Source organism: Lissotriton helveticus, chromosome 7, assembly GCF_964261635.1.
Source record: "Lissotriton helveticus chromosome 7, aLisHel1.1, whole genome shotgun sequence".
Taxonomy (NCBI): domain Eukaryota; kingdom Metazoa; phylum Chordata; class Amphibia; order Caudata; family Salamandridae; genus Lissotriton; species Lissotriton helveticus.
In genome coordinates, this window is record NC_136068.1 from 226,999,965 (window position 1) to 227,014,134 (window position 14,170).

The 14,170-nt window shown below is 41.8% G+C and overlaps 2 protein-coding genes across 2 annotated transcripts in view; one reads left to right on the forward strand and one right to left on the reverse strand.

Moving 5' to 3' along the window:
- Nucleotides 1-10,082, forward strand: part of LOC144768382 (putative beta-1,3-galactosyl-O-glycosyl-glycoprotein beta-1,6-N-acetylglucosaminyltransferase 7) — a 52,616-nt gene extending 42,534 nt beyond the window's left edge. The window contains exons 3-5 of the mRNA XM_078652001.1: nt 792-887; nt 4,969-8,741; nt 9,078-10,082. Of these exons, the coding sequence (XP_078508127.1) occupies nt 792-887; nt 4,969-5,207 (335 nt within the window). The 3' untranslated portion in view covers nt 5,208-8,741; nt 9,078-10,082. The remainder of the gene's footprint in view (nt 1-791; nt 888-4,968; nt 8,742-9,077) is intronic.
- Nucleotides 1-14,170, reverse strand: part of RTF2 (replication termination factor 2) — a 416,662-nt gene that overhangs the window by 184,465 nt on the left and 218,027 nt on the right. The gene's annotated exons all lie outside the window — the stretch shown is intronic.

A 14,170-nucleotide genomic window follows, 5' to 3' on the forward strand; every position in this document is an offset into this window, starting at 1 on the left:
GCAGCGAGAATCATCAGAAATATTCCTGTAAGACATAGTATATCCCGCCATCTGGTGAGTCTTCATTGGCGGCCCATAAAGAAAAGAGTTTTGTTTAAAGGCATGATTTTGGCTCATCGAGCTCTTCATGATACTGGCCCCAAGTATCTCAGAGTTAGAATTCAGAGATACTTACAAACAAGAACTTTGAGATCGAACAGTCAAAGGTTTCTCAAAGTTCCCAGATTTTCTAAAAGTAGGAATGGGGGCCGTGCTTTTTCTGTACGTGCCCCCATGGTGTGGAATTCAATGGCGGAGGAACTCAGAAGGATAGAAAAGGGATTTCCGTTTAGAAAGGCCTTAAAAACCTGGCTGTTTCGACTGAATTAACTGTTCTGCCATGTTTTGGTTGCATTTTTGTAGTATACCGGTTTTTTTTAGGAAACTGCAATGGGACACTTCCGTTGGAGGTAGCTGTGCGCTATATAAGTGTTTAATAATAATAATAGGTTTAAAGCAGGGGCCATATGTATCCAGATTTCCCTTGAACAGTGTTTGTCGTAATACTTTAATTTCAGTGGTCTGGTGTAGTTCTCTTGCAGGTATCTGAACTAGTAATGTGTGATACTTAAAGAAACATTATCTTTGCCCCCCCCCCCCCAATGATTCCCTTCCAAAAGGATAAGGAACCTTACCCTCCGAATAGAGTCAACGTGCTTCATCCAGCACAGATCAAAACAAAACCATCAGTTTTCACTGGAGGATTAAAACTGCTAATTCTTGACTTCTTTCACACGAGTTTTCTTTCCTAGATGCTCCAGGTTCGACTCCAGATGCTCAGTGGGAAGGAAATGTACGAGCTGTAAAATGGAGGGAGCAAGAAGGTACTTCACATGATGGCTGCAAAGGTAACTGATTTATAGAAAATATATATTTGTTGTGGATGTTATGTTTTAGGTTAATTTATTGAGCACATTATCACCTTGAAAATCATTACAAGATGGCAGCTGTGCATTTGAATGCATGCGTTGCAGCCAACTTATAATGCTTTTTCAAGAACATAAGAAAAGAAAACCCCTTAAAAGATGGTCGCTGTGTATGCTCACAGACAGAGCACGCCAGACTGCATGCAATGGTGTGCCACTGACAGTGTTTAAGAAGCCTACGAAGCAATTCAACAAGTATTGGTGAAGCCAAGAGAATGAGCAATGTCCGCATTTAATAGTGAGTGGAGAAGGGGCAGCTAGGGCCATACGCAACCCTGGGGCCTGAGCAACACCGAGACAGTTTGGCAGGAAGTAGGGGCAGAAACAAAAGGCCACAGCGAAGTTTTTCACTGGAGTACTACTTAAAGCTTCATGTAATCTTAAGGAAAATGCCTGCCATTAAGTACAGTATCCTCAGCCAATGGAAACTGCTAAAAAGATACCAACAGCCAATGGCTGAAAGGATCTAACCAATATCTCACTGTCTGTGCTCTATGTCTTTATGTTCTACTGTATTTGTAACATGAAGTCTCTGACTAATAGCTGCAGTTAACTAAAACGGAGGGGAGGCTGGGCTCGGGTAAAAACATTAGGTTTATTTTAACGCTCTCCTCGCCTTTAGCCCCAAGGACATAAAATAAAGTTCTGCTACCAAGGCTCAAAATTGGAAAATGTAAGGTTGGGAAATAACCATTCACACACTTACTATTCCGAATGGACACAACAACTCCAATTTGATAGACTCTACAATTCATTCTGCAGCCCACCACTAGCCCACTCAATATGAGGAGTCTCAAAATTTTTATTTTCAAGAGTTTTATATAGCGCTGGCTAGACCCGGAGGTATCAGAGCGCTTTACATGTGCTTAATTGTGGTTAATAATAATTAGAATACACTGTCACACATATTAGGTTTTGACTCATGTTAAGAAATATTATTCACCTTGCACTTGGGAAGCTGAGTAGAGATGAACTTTCACCCTGGGAGTTGTGTGAACTGACATTAGCAAGAAGAGCCTTTGGACCGGATGTGCAGATTGGGCACTATCACATAAAAGTTCAATCGTATAAATACATGATACTTCTAGAGACAGACAGTATACAGCCATTCTGATTATTCAGGTATATTAAAATAAAAGGGTGCAAACTTCTTTGGGAGTCTGTGGCAACTTGTAAATTCTGTTTTTTATTTCACAGACTAGGTGGTAAAGGCAGGAAATTTTCCTTTCCGAAGAAGTGATATAAGCAAAATCAATATAAAAATTAATAAAAGGCTTGTGGCTGACTAAAAAAAACAAGGCTCTATCCATACGTCCAAGTACTGTAATCACCTCACTTATTCATTTGGACCAATCCGGATGTATGCCTCACAGAGAGACCAGGCTGAATCAACGAAGTCTGTTTGGGATCCTACATACAACAGAGTCCGGTTTCACAGACCAGGCAGCCCTCATGTACTGGATGAAAAAATGGCACTCAGTAGTGTGGAATGGTGCTATCTCTTAGCTGTCCTAAAGCGACTTGGCTTTGAACCTAAATTCATTGGGTGGGCCAAACTACTATATGCGCAACCGTTTGCTCGGGTGCAGGTTAATGCTGCGGTGTCCCAGGTGTTCCCCCTTCAAATAGAAATGATGCAGGGGTGCCCATTATCCCCTTTTTTTTTTAGCCTAGGCCCTTGAGCCACTGGCCTGGGTGCCTCAGATCCTCAAATATGGGGTATTCTTGTAGGCGAATAGTGGGATGAACAAATCTCACTATATGTCACGAGACCCAGGGAATCCATTGATAGAATGCTGCAGATCTTCTGCATATTTGGGAATCATTCCAGGTCTTCTACGCACACAATCTGTCAGTTCTAGTGGATAGATTTAGTAGGGATGCATAGCGGTTGCAGACACGCTCTCATTAATGGGCCGGGTGGCTTTATTTAAGATGATGGCATTACCACTCCGGCTATATATCTTGCAGAATACGCCCTTTCCAGTCCCAACAGCCTTTTTTCAGATGGTAGATGTGAGTAGCGGTCCCTTTTATGGAGTGGTGGCACCTCCCGGATATCCCTGCTTAAGTTGCAGATTGAAGTCTATGATGGGGACTAGTAGTCCTGGACATCAAGAAAAACTTGGGTTTCCCAGTTTGTCATGTATGGGGACCGTACAGACCCGGCCTATCGTGGGTGCCAGGGGATACCCCTCGCTACTTTACAGCAGAAAGAAGCAAAAGGGACTGCCTGTACATACGCAAACAGTGGTAAAGGCATGGTGGGAGGCCACAAAATACTTGAGTTGGGAAGGTAGATTAACAGGGATGACATCGCTCTGGGATGGTGATCTTCGGCGTGGAGTGGGGGAGCTGGTGGGATTCAATAAATGGGAACTGATCGGCCTTGAGAGATTGGGAGACTTGTGGAGGGGACAGGCGTACATTACATTCGCCACTTTATGACAGGACTATGACCTGGGAGAGGGGGAATGGCTCTGGTACTTACAGCTGGGACATGCACTTCGGAGACATAAAATGCTGGTGAATAACTCTCTAGAGTCTAGACCCTCTGGGGCCTTTACGGGCGGGAAGGAAGAATGATCTTGGCCAAATGGATGACGAGGACTGGTTAATAACCATGCAGGGTCAGAGGGAAGTGGCCATAGGCTCCCGCGTCCAGCTGATTCAGTTCAAGATTTTGCATAGAATACACTACTCCAAACCTCTGCTATATCATCTGAAACAAGCTGAAAACAAACTTCTATCACCTACAGTGTGAATTTCCATACATAATAAAAACTGGGCGGCGATTGGGAAGATTAGGGCAGAAGTGGTGCAGTTGGAAAAACAATGGCACGGGTGATTTAAAAAAAAAAGTCTATGATTCAGACTTCAAAACTGTGACATCACACTTGACATTCAAGGCTATATATGTTTTAGAGGGGGACGAGCCAACAAATTAACATGGAGAGCCGAGCCAAGGGTCTGGCTCGGATCTTGGAGCCCGTGCACGCGCTGAGCTTAACAAACATAATATGAAATATTATAAAGTCTCTTCGAAATAAAAAAAACTGTACTTATTTAACGTGCAGAAGCTTTGATATTAATGTATCACGTTATAGCACTGCACTGAAGTATTTTGTTAAAAGTGATGGTGTTTAGACAAGAACCTTTAGTGATCTAAGAGGCAAGAGGATTGTCATGTAAACCCAGATTATTAAAGAACAACATTATAGGGAACTAATCAAACTCTATAGGATTGCTGTAACTGGTATTCTGAACTCACGCGTGTGAAAGTGCTTTCATAAGCGACAATGAAGAAAAAGAGTTTTGGTGAAATAAAATATTTCCCCAAGATCACACAATTTGAGCGGGGAAGCCATGATTTATTTCGGTTTTAGTTATCTATTTATCTTTTCTCATGTTAAGGCTTCGTTTTGACCTCTTTGTGCGCTTTTCCTCAGTTTTTATAATGAGAAGAGTTGTCAGAAACGCTTTCTCAAGAACTGTTATTTTCCTCGGAGGTCGTATACAACCAATAATTTTCCTTAGGATGTTGAGAAATGGATTGTTAGTAGACATTTTCACACATTCCTCTGCCACATGCCAATTCGAAGTCTAAAAATGCATAACAAAAGTTAAATACAACTGTTAATAACAGAGACCGGTGTCAAGGACATCTGTCAGAACACTAAACAAGGATAAGCTACACAAGATACAAATTAATACGTTTTTGTATACATTGTTCTAATGGAGATGATTTGAAACCCAAACAAAAGAATCAAACAGGTCCATGGGTCCTCTAGTCACGTGACAGTGCGAAGACATCCTTCAAGCAGATTCATAAATGTAAACTATCGCCTCGGAGCTAGCGAATCACAATTGGATCTTAAAGGGGGCATTTTTGACGGGAATGGATAAAGTATGGTAATAATAATTATCCTAGAGGAAAAAATTGCTAATCAGGTAGACGGTGTTGTTTACATGCAGTTAATTCTCTGACTTTCTATTTTCACAGGCCATTACGTTCGAGACATATGCATCTATGGACTAGGGGATTTAAAATGGATCATTGAAACACCTCATATATTTGCCAACAAGTTTGAGCCTCTCAAATACCCTCTTGTGACAGAATGCTTAGAGAGCCGCTTAAGACTTAAAGTACTGAAGCAGGCGGAAGTCCGAGTACAGCCACATTGGCGGCATACAAAACACAGCCACTTTAATATGAAATTAGATGCTGGAAGAGATGGGTAAATAAGAAAGGCAAGGAAGATTATCTGCAGCTTCAAACATTAAACCTAGGTCCTAAACAATTTGAGAAGTACCATTTGCCAGTGACCCTGCATATGGCTGACCCTCGGATGATGGGCTTTAAATTAAACAAACTGAAGACAAAGAGCTCAAAAGCCTTGCTAAGATTTTAAATTATCTGTGAAGAGAAAATCGAGCCATCAAGATAGATTTTTGACTACTGCAGCCCACAATACAAAGAAACCTCCAATAAAGCAAACTGCAATTTTGACCTTTTTTGTACAGAACACGTCAACCCCTTTGACTCTCTTCTATGTGGTCACAGCTACAATAAAGTTTACGAAAACAAAATGATCTTAAAAAAATATTATCTATTTTTCTTGTAAAATCAAGTTTACAAGTAATCCTTCTTCATTGTGTACAACGATGAGCCTGCCTACCCGCTGTTAAAAGTGCTAACATAGGATGGGATTTATCTATTGATATTTGTTAGCTTGCTGCCTCAAGGGAACATTTAATTTAAAAAAAAGATGATGTAAAAGCTATACGAAGTGTCAAAGTGAAACCATTGCTAGCTCAGGCTCTGATCTCTCGGGGCCATTTCGTGCACATTTACCATTTTCAGTGACCATGGATCAAGAATGTAATATCTGGGACAAATCCACCCTAAAGAGGTTTGTAGATTCAGCTTTGTAGACCATCCCTGCTACAAGAAAGTAAACTGTGGATAAGATTATTTACAAATGAATGTTACTGACTTCTTCATCTGAAAACCTATGGTCTAGTTGAATGATATTACCATTGTTACAAGGTAGCTATATTATTTACATTAGGCATACACGCAACTGTTTAAAGAAAACGCTATGATCCATCGGTTTCTACAGATTAGTTCAAGTAAATTAGTGCAATTACAGTAATTACTATTGTATAGCATAGAAATGTAATTGCCAGGCACACTGCCCACCCTGGTCAATTGTTTATTTATCTCTACTCGGAGAAGGATCATACAAGAACTTGACGTTAGTGCTTCGACCAGAAGCAACATTCTAATTATACCTTGTTGCTAGGACCAGGGTAGGGGGTGAAGCGGGTTACAATGAGGTTAAAGATGGCGGGGCAGACACTTGACGGAAGGAACTGCCTGGCAGATAAACAAACACATACAAACACAACCCCTTGTCAAAGTCTCTTAAACCCTACATTCAGCTTTATAAATATTGGCCACAACATTACCCTCTCAAATCATGCAGAAGTGGCACTAATAATCAGCATTGTACACAAGGTTTTCTACAGGCCTCCACAATAGAAGAAAACGAAGCAGCTATAAAAGATGAAAGGTTTATCTAGTGCTATGGGGCACAATTTTGTTTCACATGAGATTGCAGCAAGGAGCCACACTCCTCACTGCATTACAAGATAATGCTGTCCACTCTCAGTGATAGCTTGACACCCATCCTCTTCATACTTCCTATGTCAGTAGACAGTCTGTAGCCCTGAAGCTATCTGTTACCTTGGACTTTTTACTCCTACGTTGGTGGTGGGCCACCAAGCAGCTAAGCAGGGGCTTTCTTTTTTGGTAAGTTCAGTACTGTTGAAAATCACTTGCATTCTAGATACCACATTTTAAAAGCCGTACTACAGTTTAAGTATCCAACGTACGAGGCAGCTCCCAAAACAAATAAGGATGCCCAGAAACAGCAAAGGTTGGAGGAAATAGTCATACTTCACTTGATGATGCAGTCAGGTCAGCATCCCTCTGCATACTTACAAGAATGGCTAGAACAGCTTCAGCATCCAAGAAAACACCGGCCTTCTGGCCAAGTATCACACCAACTCCTTGCCATGCCAGAACTGCTGAAGATCTTACTCCCTTAAATAGGTGCATCTGTTAAGGTCTGGGATTACCAAGTACATTTTCACAAGTAAACACTTGATTTTAACTCATCATCCTTTGTTTCAAAACAGTACATTTTCTGCAAAATGTATTCCTTCTTTCAATCTTCTAGATGATCCAGATACTGGGCCTGTACACATACAGATGTGTGTGTGTGTGTGTGTGTGTAATTCCGAAATATTTCTTCTCTAAAAAAAAAAAGTTAATGTTACGTTCTAATAAAAATAAAAAATGTGAAATCCACTTAAATTCACCAGGTATTGTTAGGTAACCTTATCATAACTCTCGTTCGCCATGCCCTGCCCGTGACCTTACACATGACATTACTGATGGCATGTTAAATAACATCACTGATGACATCTCAGATGACATAACATACATTATCAAAAGATATCACTGCTTTGTTCACTTTGCATTAAAAGTGTACCAAGTACATTAATATTGAATTAATATTACTTTTTATTATAGTATGGCAACAAATGACAAGCTCAATATTAGATTACTACCATTTAATTTGCCTAAAAATGCACCAAGTGATGATTGTGTAACTGCTACTATAGAAACACATCTCCCCTTTTGCAGCTACAACCATGAAACAATAAACATACACATCTACATTCTCACGGTCACCATTCACCACCACAAAAACAAACTCAAAGGTTATAAAAATCGAAACACGTAATATCAAATTACAGCAAATCTCTACCATGCATAACAAACACCGCCACACAGACACAAAATATGTCAGAAACCCATATTCCCACCTCAATATATAATCGAGCAAAACAGAACATATAAACCTCCATAAGCAATATACAATCATTTTTTCTGAACCCAAAAAAACATCACATTTAAAATAAGATACGTACATATCAATAACAAATGTATTCAGTTTAAAGAAACTTGTGTCAGAGTTCTTTTTTTTACGTTCAACCATGTACAACAGGACTAAAAAACATTAAGAAAGCCAATAGTTTTCTCGTATGTAGACTTAATTAGCTTTGCCAATGCTTGTTTCAGTATGTCGTTGTGTAGATAGGCGACACTGTCTGCACACTCAAAAGCGGTAAAGGTAGGTTTGCCACCTACCCTGTACTTTACCTGCATGATCAGTATTTTTTGAGCCTCGAAAAGCAACAAATATTGAAACAATTCAGCAAAAGTCGGTATTTCCCACTTTGATACAAACTTAAAATAGCAACTAAATTAAGAAATCGCTTCAGATATATTTTACATGTGTCCAAACTGTTCCCAAAATATTTTTAAAGTTAATAGAAGGAATTGCTGGAATAGCAAAATAATACTAAGTATTTTGTACAAAATTGTGTTCAAGCATCAGCCACTGACCTTTCCAAAATATCTGGACACAACCAAATGGGCATATTTTTTTTTCGGAGAGCAGACAAATGTTCTGTCTCATTCGTAACACAAATTGTTACCCTGCTTGAGGTAGCAGACTCACTGAACCCATGAGTCCAGTCAGTGTGTTTGTATTTATGAGTGGTGTGGAGTAGAGTGTTGTAGAGTGTGGTGGAGAAGAGAGTGTCAGTGTCAGAGAGCAGATTGGAGTGTCAGAGAGCAGATTGGAGTGTCAGAGAGCAGATTGGAGTGTCAGAGAGCCGAGTGGAGTGTCAGGCAGCAGAGTGGAGTGTCAGGCAGCAGAGTGGAGTGTCAGGCAGCAGAGTGGAGTGTCAGGCAGCAGAGTGGAGTGTCAGGCAGCAGAGTGGAGTGTCAGGCAGCCGAGTGGAGTGTCAGGCAGCCGAGTGGAGTGTCAGGCAGCCGAGTGGAGTGTCAGGCAGCCGAGTGGAGTGTCAGGCAGCCGAGTGGAGTGTCAGGCAGCCGAGTGGAGTGTCAGGCAGCCGAGTGGAGTGTCAGGCAGCCGAGTGGAGTGTCAGGCAGCCGAGTGGAGTGTCAGGCAGCCGAGTGGAGTGTCAGGCAGCCGAGTGGAGTGTCAGGCAGCCGAGTGGAGTGTCAGGCAGCCGAGTGGAGTGTCAGGCAGCCGAGTGGAGTGTCAGGCAGCCGAGTGGAGTGTCAGGCAGCCGAGTGGAGTGTCAGGCAGCCGAGTGGAGTGTCAGGCAGCCGAGTGGAGTGTCAGGCAGCCGAGTGGAGTGTCAGGCAGCCGAGTGGAGTGTCAGGCAGCCGAGTGGAGTGTCAGGCAGCCGAGTGGAGTGTCAGGCAGCCGAGTGGAGTGTCAGGCAGCCGAGTGGAGTGTCAGGCAGCCGAGTGGAGTGTCAGGCAGCCGAGTGGAGTGTCAGGCAGCCGAGTGGCGTGGCAGGCAGCCGAGTGGCGTGTCATAAAGTGGTGCATTGTGGAGTGCATCATTGTGGCATGTGTGTAAAATCTGCATAAGTAAAAATCAAATCCTCCCAAAGCAGTCTGGAGCGAGATCGGCAGGCAAACGAGTGACAAAGATGCAAACCAATAGTAAGTATTGGGTGGGCTCTAGGACTATTTTAAGTTTAAGGTACAATGGACCTCAAAGAAACAGCACATAAATGCTGCCTCTTGCAAGACATAAAAACAAATGCTGCAACAAAAACATTACTTCGAAAATGCTTCATTACAAAAATATTTCATTCATATGATAGATGATTCTAAAATCATTACATCAATACACAAATCAAATCTAATGTGTACAGCACTATCGTAGATGCTTAAAAAAATATATATAATAGGATATGCAATCAGTGATGTCATCAATGATGTAATTTAACAGTCAACCATGAGCAGTGCATGACCGGGACACAAATTAGGATTTCTCTACCTAATCATAACTGGTGAATTTCAGTGGTTTTAGATTTTGTTTTAGGACCATAACTTTAACATTTACTGAAATAAACATAGTGAACGCAGAGGTTAGATAGCTGTAACAATTTTCTAGGAGTTCTAACAACAACTTCACTTTAACTGTGGTTTTTCTGTGAATATATTATGTTGAAAAGGATTTTTTTAGATTGCTAATAAATTGTCCACTATTTGACAAATCTGAGTGAAGCCTTGTACATTCCTGGCAAATCTGGATAAGATTGGCATGCAAATTTCGTACAGATCCCTGCAGGGAGAATAAAGTGAACAGTGGTGGGGAGGGGGTGTATAAGGGTATGCTTTTCACATCTTAGTTCCCATAGAAAATTATCCCAGATTGGCATGAAAGAAATTTACTTAGAGAAGTGCATTTGCTCCAGTTAGTTAGCTGTAAACCCATTCAGTTATTTTTCAGATACTAGCTTTTGAAAAATGTGTAAAAGTTAGAGATATCCTGACTGTTGAAAAGTATTTTTTGATTTTCTAATAATTTTAGAGCAGTGCAACAAATTTGTACTAAAACTCTTAACATGTTTAGCTCACTCCTTGAAATTCAAAATTGTGCAGATCAGTCAATGGGGGGGGGGGACGGCTAAGCTGGGGTGGGGGTAAACGGATTATGCTACTTACCAAGTGAGCATCTGTTCTTGGCATGTAGAGCTGTAGATTCACATGCTTTGCATACTCCTGTCATCCAGTGTTGGGTCCGGATGTTTGCAAGTTGTTTTTCTTCGATGAAGTCTTTCTTAGTCACTAAGTAAGGTGACTCCTCCTTTCGGTTATAGTGCGCATGAGCATCAACTCTATTGTGAGATTGTTTCCCCACAAGGGGGTGAGAATGGAGTAATTAGGTGTAGTACAGAGATGTCCATGCATACGTAATGTAATAATGCAAAACTGCAACAGCTACAGGTGCCCGGGGATCTGGGAGGGCGCATGTGAATCTACAGCTCAAGATGCCATGAACAGATGCTCACTGGGTAAGTAGCATAATCCGTTTGAGGCATGTATGCTGTAGATACACATGCTTTACATAGACTATATACATCAGTATTCTTCCAAAGCAGTGGCTAACCAGTATATGTTGCAGCTGTTTGAAAAAGTGTTTTTAGCACTGCTTGCCCTACATTGGCTTATTGACGTGCTAACACATCCACACAGTAATGTTTGGTAACAGTGTGTGGTGTGGACTATGCCTTACAAATATCAGCTATAGGGATGTTACCTAAAAGGCATTAGATGTTCCTGTTTTACGAGTATATATAGGAGGTATAGATAAAGTTCGCTTAGCTTTAGTGTAACAGGTTTGCATACACTTAACATTCCAACTTGCAATACTTTAATTTAGACATGGGAATGCATTTGTGAGGTGTAGCAAATGCAACAAACAACTGTTTTGTTTCGCGAAAATCTTTTGTTCTTTCAAAGTAGTACAATAGCGCTCTTCTGACATCAAGAGTATGAAGAGCTTGTTCTGCTACCAAATCAGGTTGAGGAAAAAACACAGGCAACTCAACTGATTGGTTGACATGGAAAGCAGAAGCCACTTTGGGAAGGAACTTTGGGTTGGTGCAAAGAACTACACTGTCTCTATGAAGTTGAAAGAAGGGTTCTTCTAAGGTTTAAGCCTGTAGCTCACCAACTCTCCTCAATGAAGTGATAGCAATGAGGAAGGCGGCTTTCCATGAAAGAAACAGTAGTGGACAGTTGTATAATGGCTCAAAAGGTGGACCCGTTAGCCTTGTAAGCACAAGGTGCAGCTTCCAAACTGGTGCTGGAGGTCCCCTGGGTGGTATTATTCTCTTAAGGTCCTCCACAAATGCTTTTAATTATTGGAACCTTGAACAAAGATAGATGTCTGTTTTGAAAATTTGCAGCTACTGCTGCAAGATGCAAACAAATGGAAGTGTAGGCTAAACCAGCACGCTGTAAATGCAGAAGGTAAGAAATGATATTTTGAGTAGATGCATCTAGTGGATTAATATTGTTATTAGTGTAATATAATACAAATCTTTCCCATTTTGCTGCATTGCATGCTCTGGTAGTAGGCTTTCTTGCTTCCTTAAGAATCATCATACATTCTGGTGGCAAGTTAAGATATCCAAACTCTATGACTTCAGGAGATAAATCCCTAGATTGTGCGCCTTGGGATTTGGATGTCGGACTTCTCCATGGTTCTGCGAGAGAACACTGGAATTAAGATGTAGCTTTTGTTGTGGAACTACTGACAGTTCTAAAAGTAATGTGAACCACGATGATGAGCCCAAGAGAGAGCTATTAGAATCAGTGTGAGGGATTTTTGTTTGAGCCTCCGAACCAGAAAGGGATGGAGGCGGAAAAGCATAGGCAAATATCCCTGACCAATTCATCTATAGGGCATTGCCTATGAATAGAGGGTATGGGAACCGGGAGGCGAAGTTTGAACATTTTGAGTTGTCTACTGTGGCAAACAGATCTATTTGTGGGAATCTCCATTGCTGAAAAAAAGGAAGGAGAACCTGGGGATGAAGTTCCCACTCGTAAATTTGTTGCTGCCTTCTGCTTAGGAGGTCCACAATCTTGATTGTCCACTCCTGGAAGGTGCTCTGCTAGAAGGTGGATTCTGTGATGAATTGCCCAACGGCAAATTGTCTGAGAGAGGCATGACAGTTGCAAAGAATGTGTCCCGTCGCTAGTTTGCAATTCTAATGCATGTTCAGGCGATGGTCTGGCCGATGAGCACGCAAAGAGCGCACAAGAAAGAGGGGAGGGGGATAATATAGAGGAAGACAAAATGAAAATCTCTGTTGTCATTTATAGTGTACAATTGTACTGGGTGACAATACTCTTCGTCCATCAGGTCCACACAAATTAATGGTCCTATCTACCCAGGCATTGGATCAGCCAACCTATCTACATAATAAGAAGCAGTTGTACGCAGTCTGTGCATCTGATGTGCAGTTTTGAAGTGTCTGGGGTTATCAGCAGCCAGGCGCGCTATGTTTACACCTGTAAGATTGATTCCACTGATGTGCTAAACACTCCTGTAGAGGATGCATGCGCAATCTTGCATGAGGCACTATTGCGACGCATAATGCCATCATCCCTAGCAGTTGCATGAACCTCCTGACTGCTAAGGATTGATTGACTTGATAGTGTTTTCCTGCTATCACAAATCTGAGGTGTTTGCGATGAGCTGGGTGAACCGGAACATGAAAGTATGCGTCTTTTAAGTCCAGTGTGGACATAAAATCCCCTTGCTGTAGCAGTGGAAGGACCTGCTGAAGCAGGAGCATGTAAAAATGTTCTGAAAGTATGTAAAGATTTAATGTCCTTAGATCCAAAATTGGTCTTTAGGAGCCATCATTCTTGGGAATTAGAAAATACAGAGAGTACACCCCCGAACCTTGGTACTGTAATGGAACTGTTTTTGTAATTCCTTTTGTTAAAATGAAATGAAATGAAAAATTGCATTTGTATAGCGCATAACTGCCCTGAGACCTCGCAGCGCTTGTACCTCTTGTGTGAGGAGCTGCAGGTGCTCTGACGAGAGTTTGTGAGTGCGAGGTGATATGCTGGGGGGATTGCTGGTGAGCTCCAGGCAACAACCATTTCGGATAATGTCTAACACCCATTTATCGGAAGTTATGGATTGCCAAATGGGGAGAAATTGTTGAAGCCTTCCCCCGACAGGTGTTAAATGATATGGGGGAAGCGTAGGCAAGTCACTGCTTATAGGGGGAATGGGAGTTACACATTGGATTGCCCTTACTCCACCTTTAAAATTGTTTCCTCTGTACCCTCCTCTAAAGAAGGCTCTACCAGAAGAAGGTTGCGTGTTGGACTTATACGAGGAAGTGTTAGGTTCTGAGTATGTCTTTTAGACCCTGCTCTATAGAATGAGCGACAAAAGGAGCCTCTACTTAAAGGAGGCTGAAGCGCTCCCATGGATTCCGCGACGTCCGTGTCTTCTTTCATCTTTTCTAAAGCCTCATCAACCTGAGGTCCGATGTCCGAAATTCTAAGCCAGGCATGCCTACGTAAGAGAATGCTGATGTTAACTTCTCTCGCTGCAGTGTCAGCAGCATCAAGAGCCCATCTAATAGAAGAGTTAGAAATTAGCTTCCCTTCTTGAAATAGCTCTTGTGCCTTTTTCTTGTGCTCTTCTGGGAGGTACTGAAGTAGACCTTCCACCTCATCCCAGTGTGCCCTGTCATACCTAGCTAATAGGCCCTGCGTGTTGGCAATGCGCCGGTGATTAGCAGCTTGAGCAGCTACCCTTTTACCA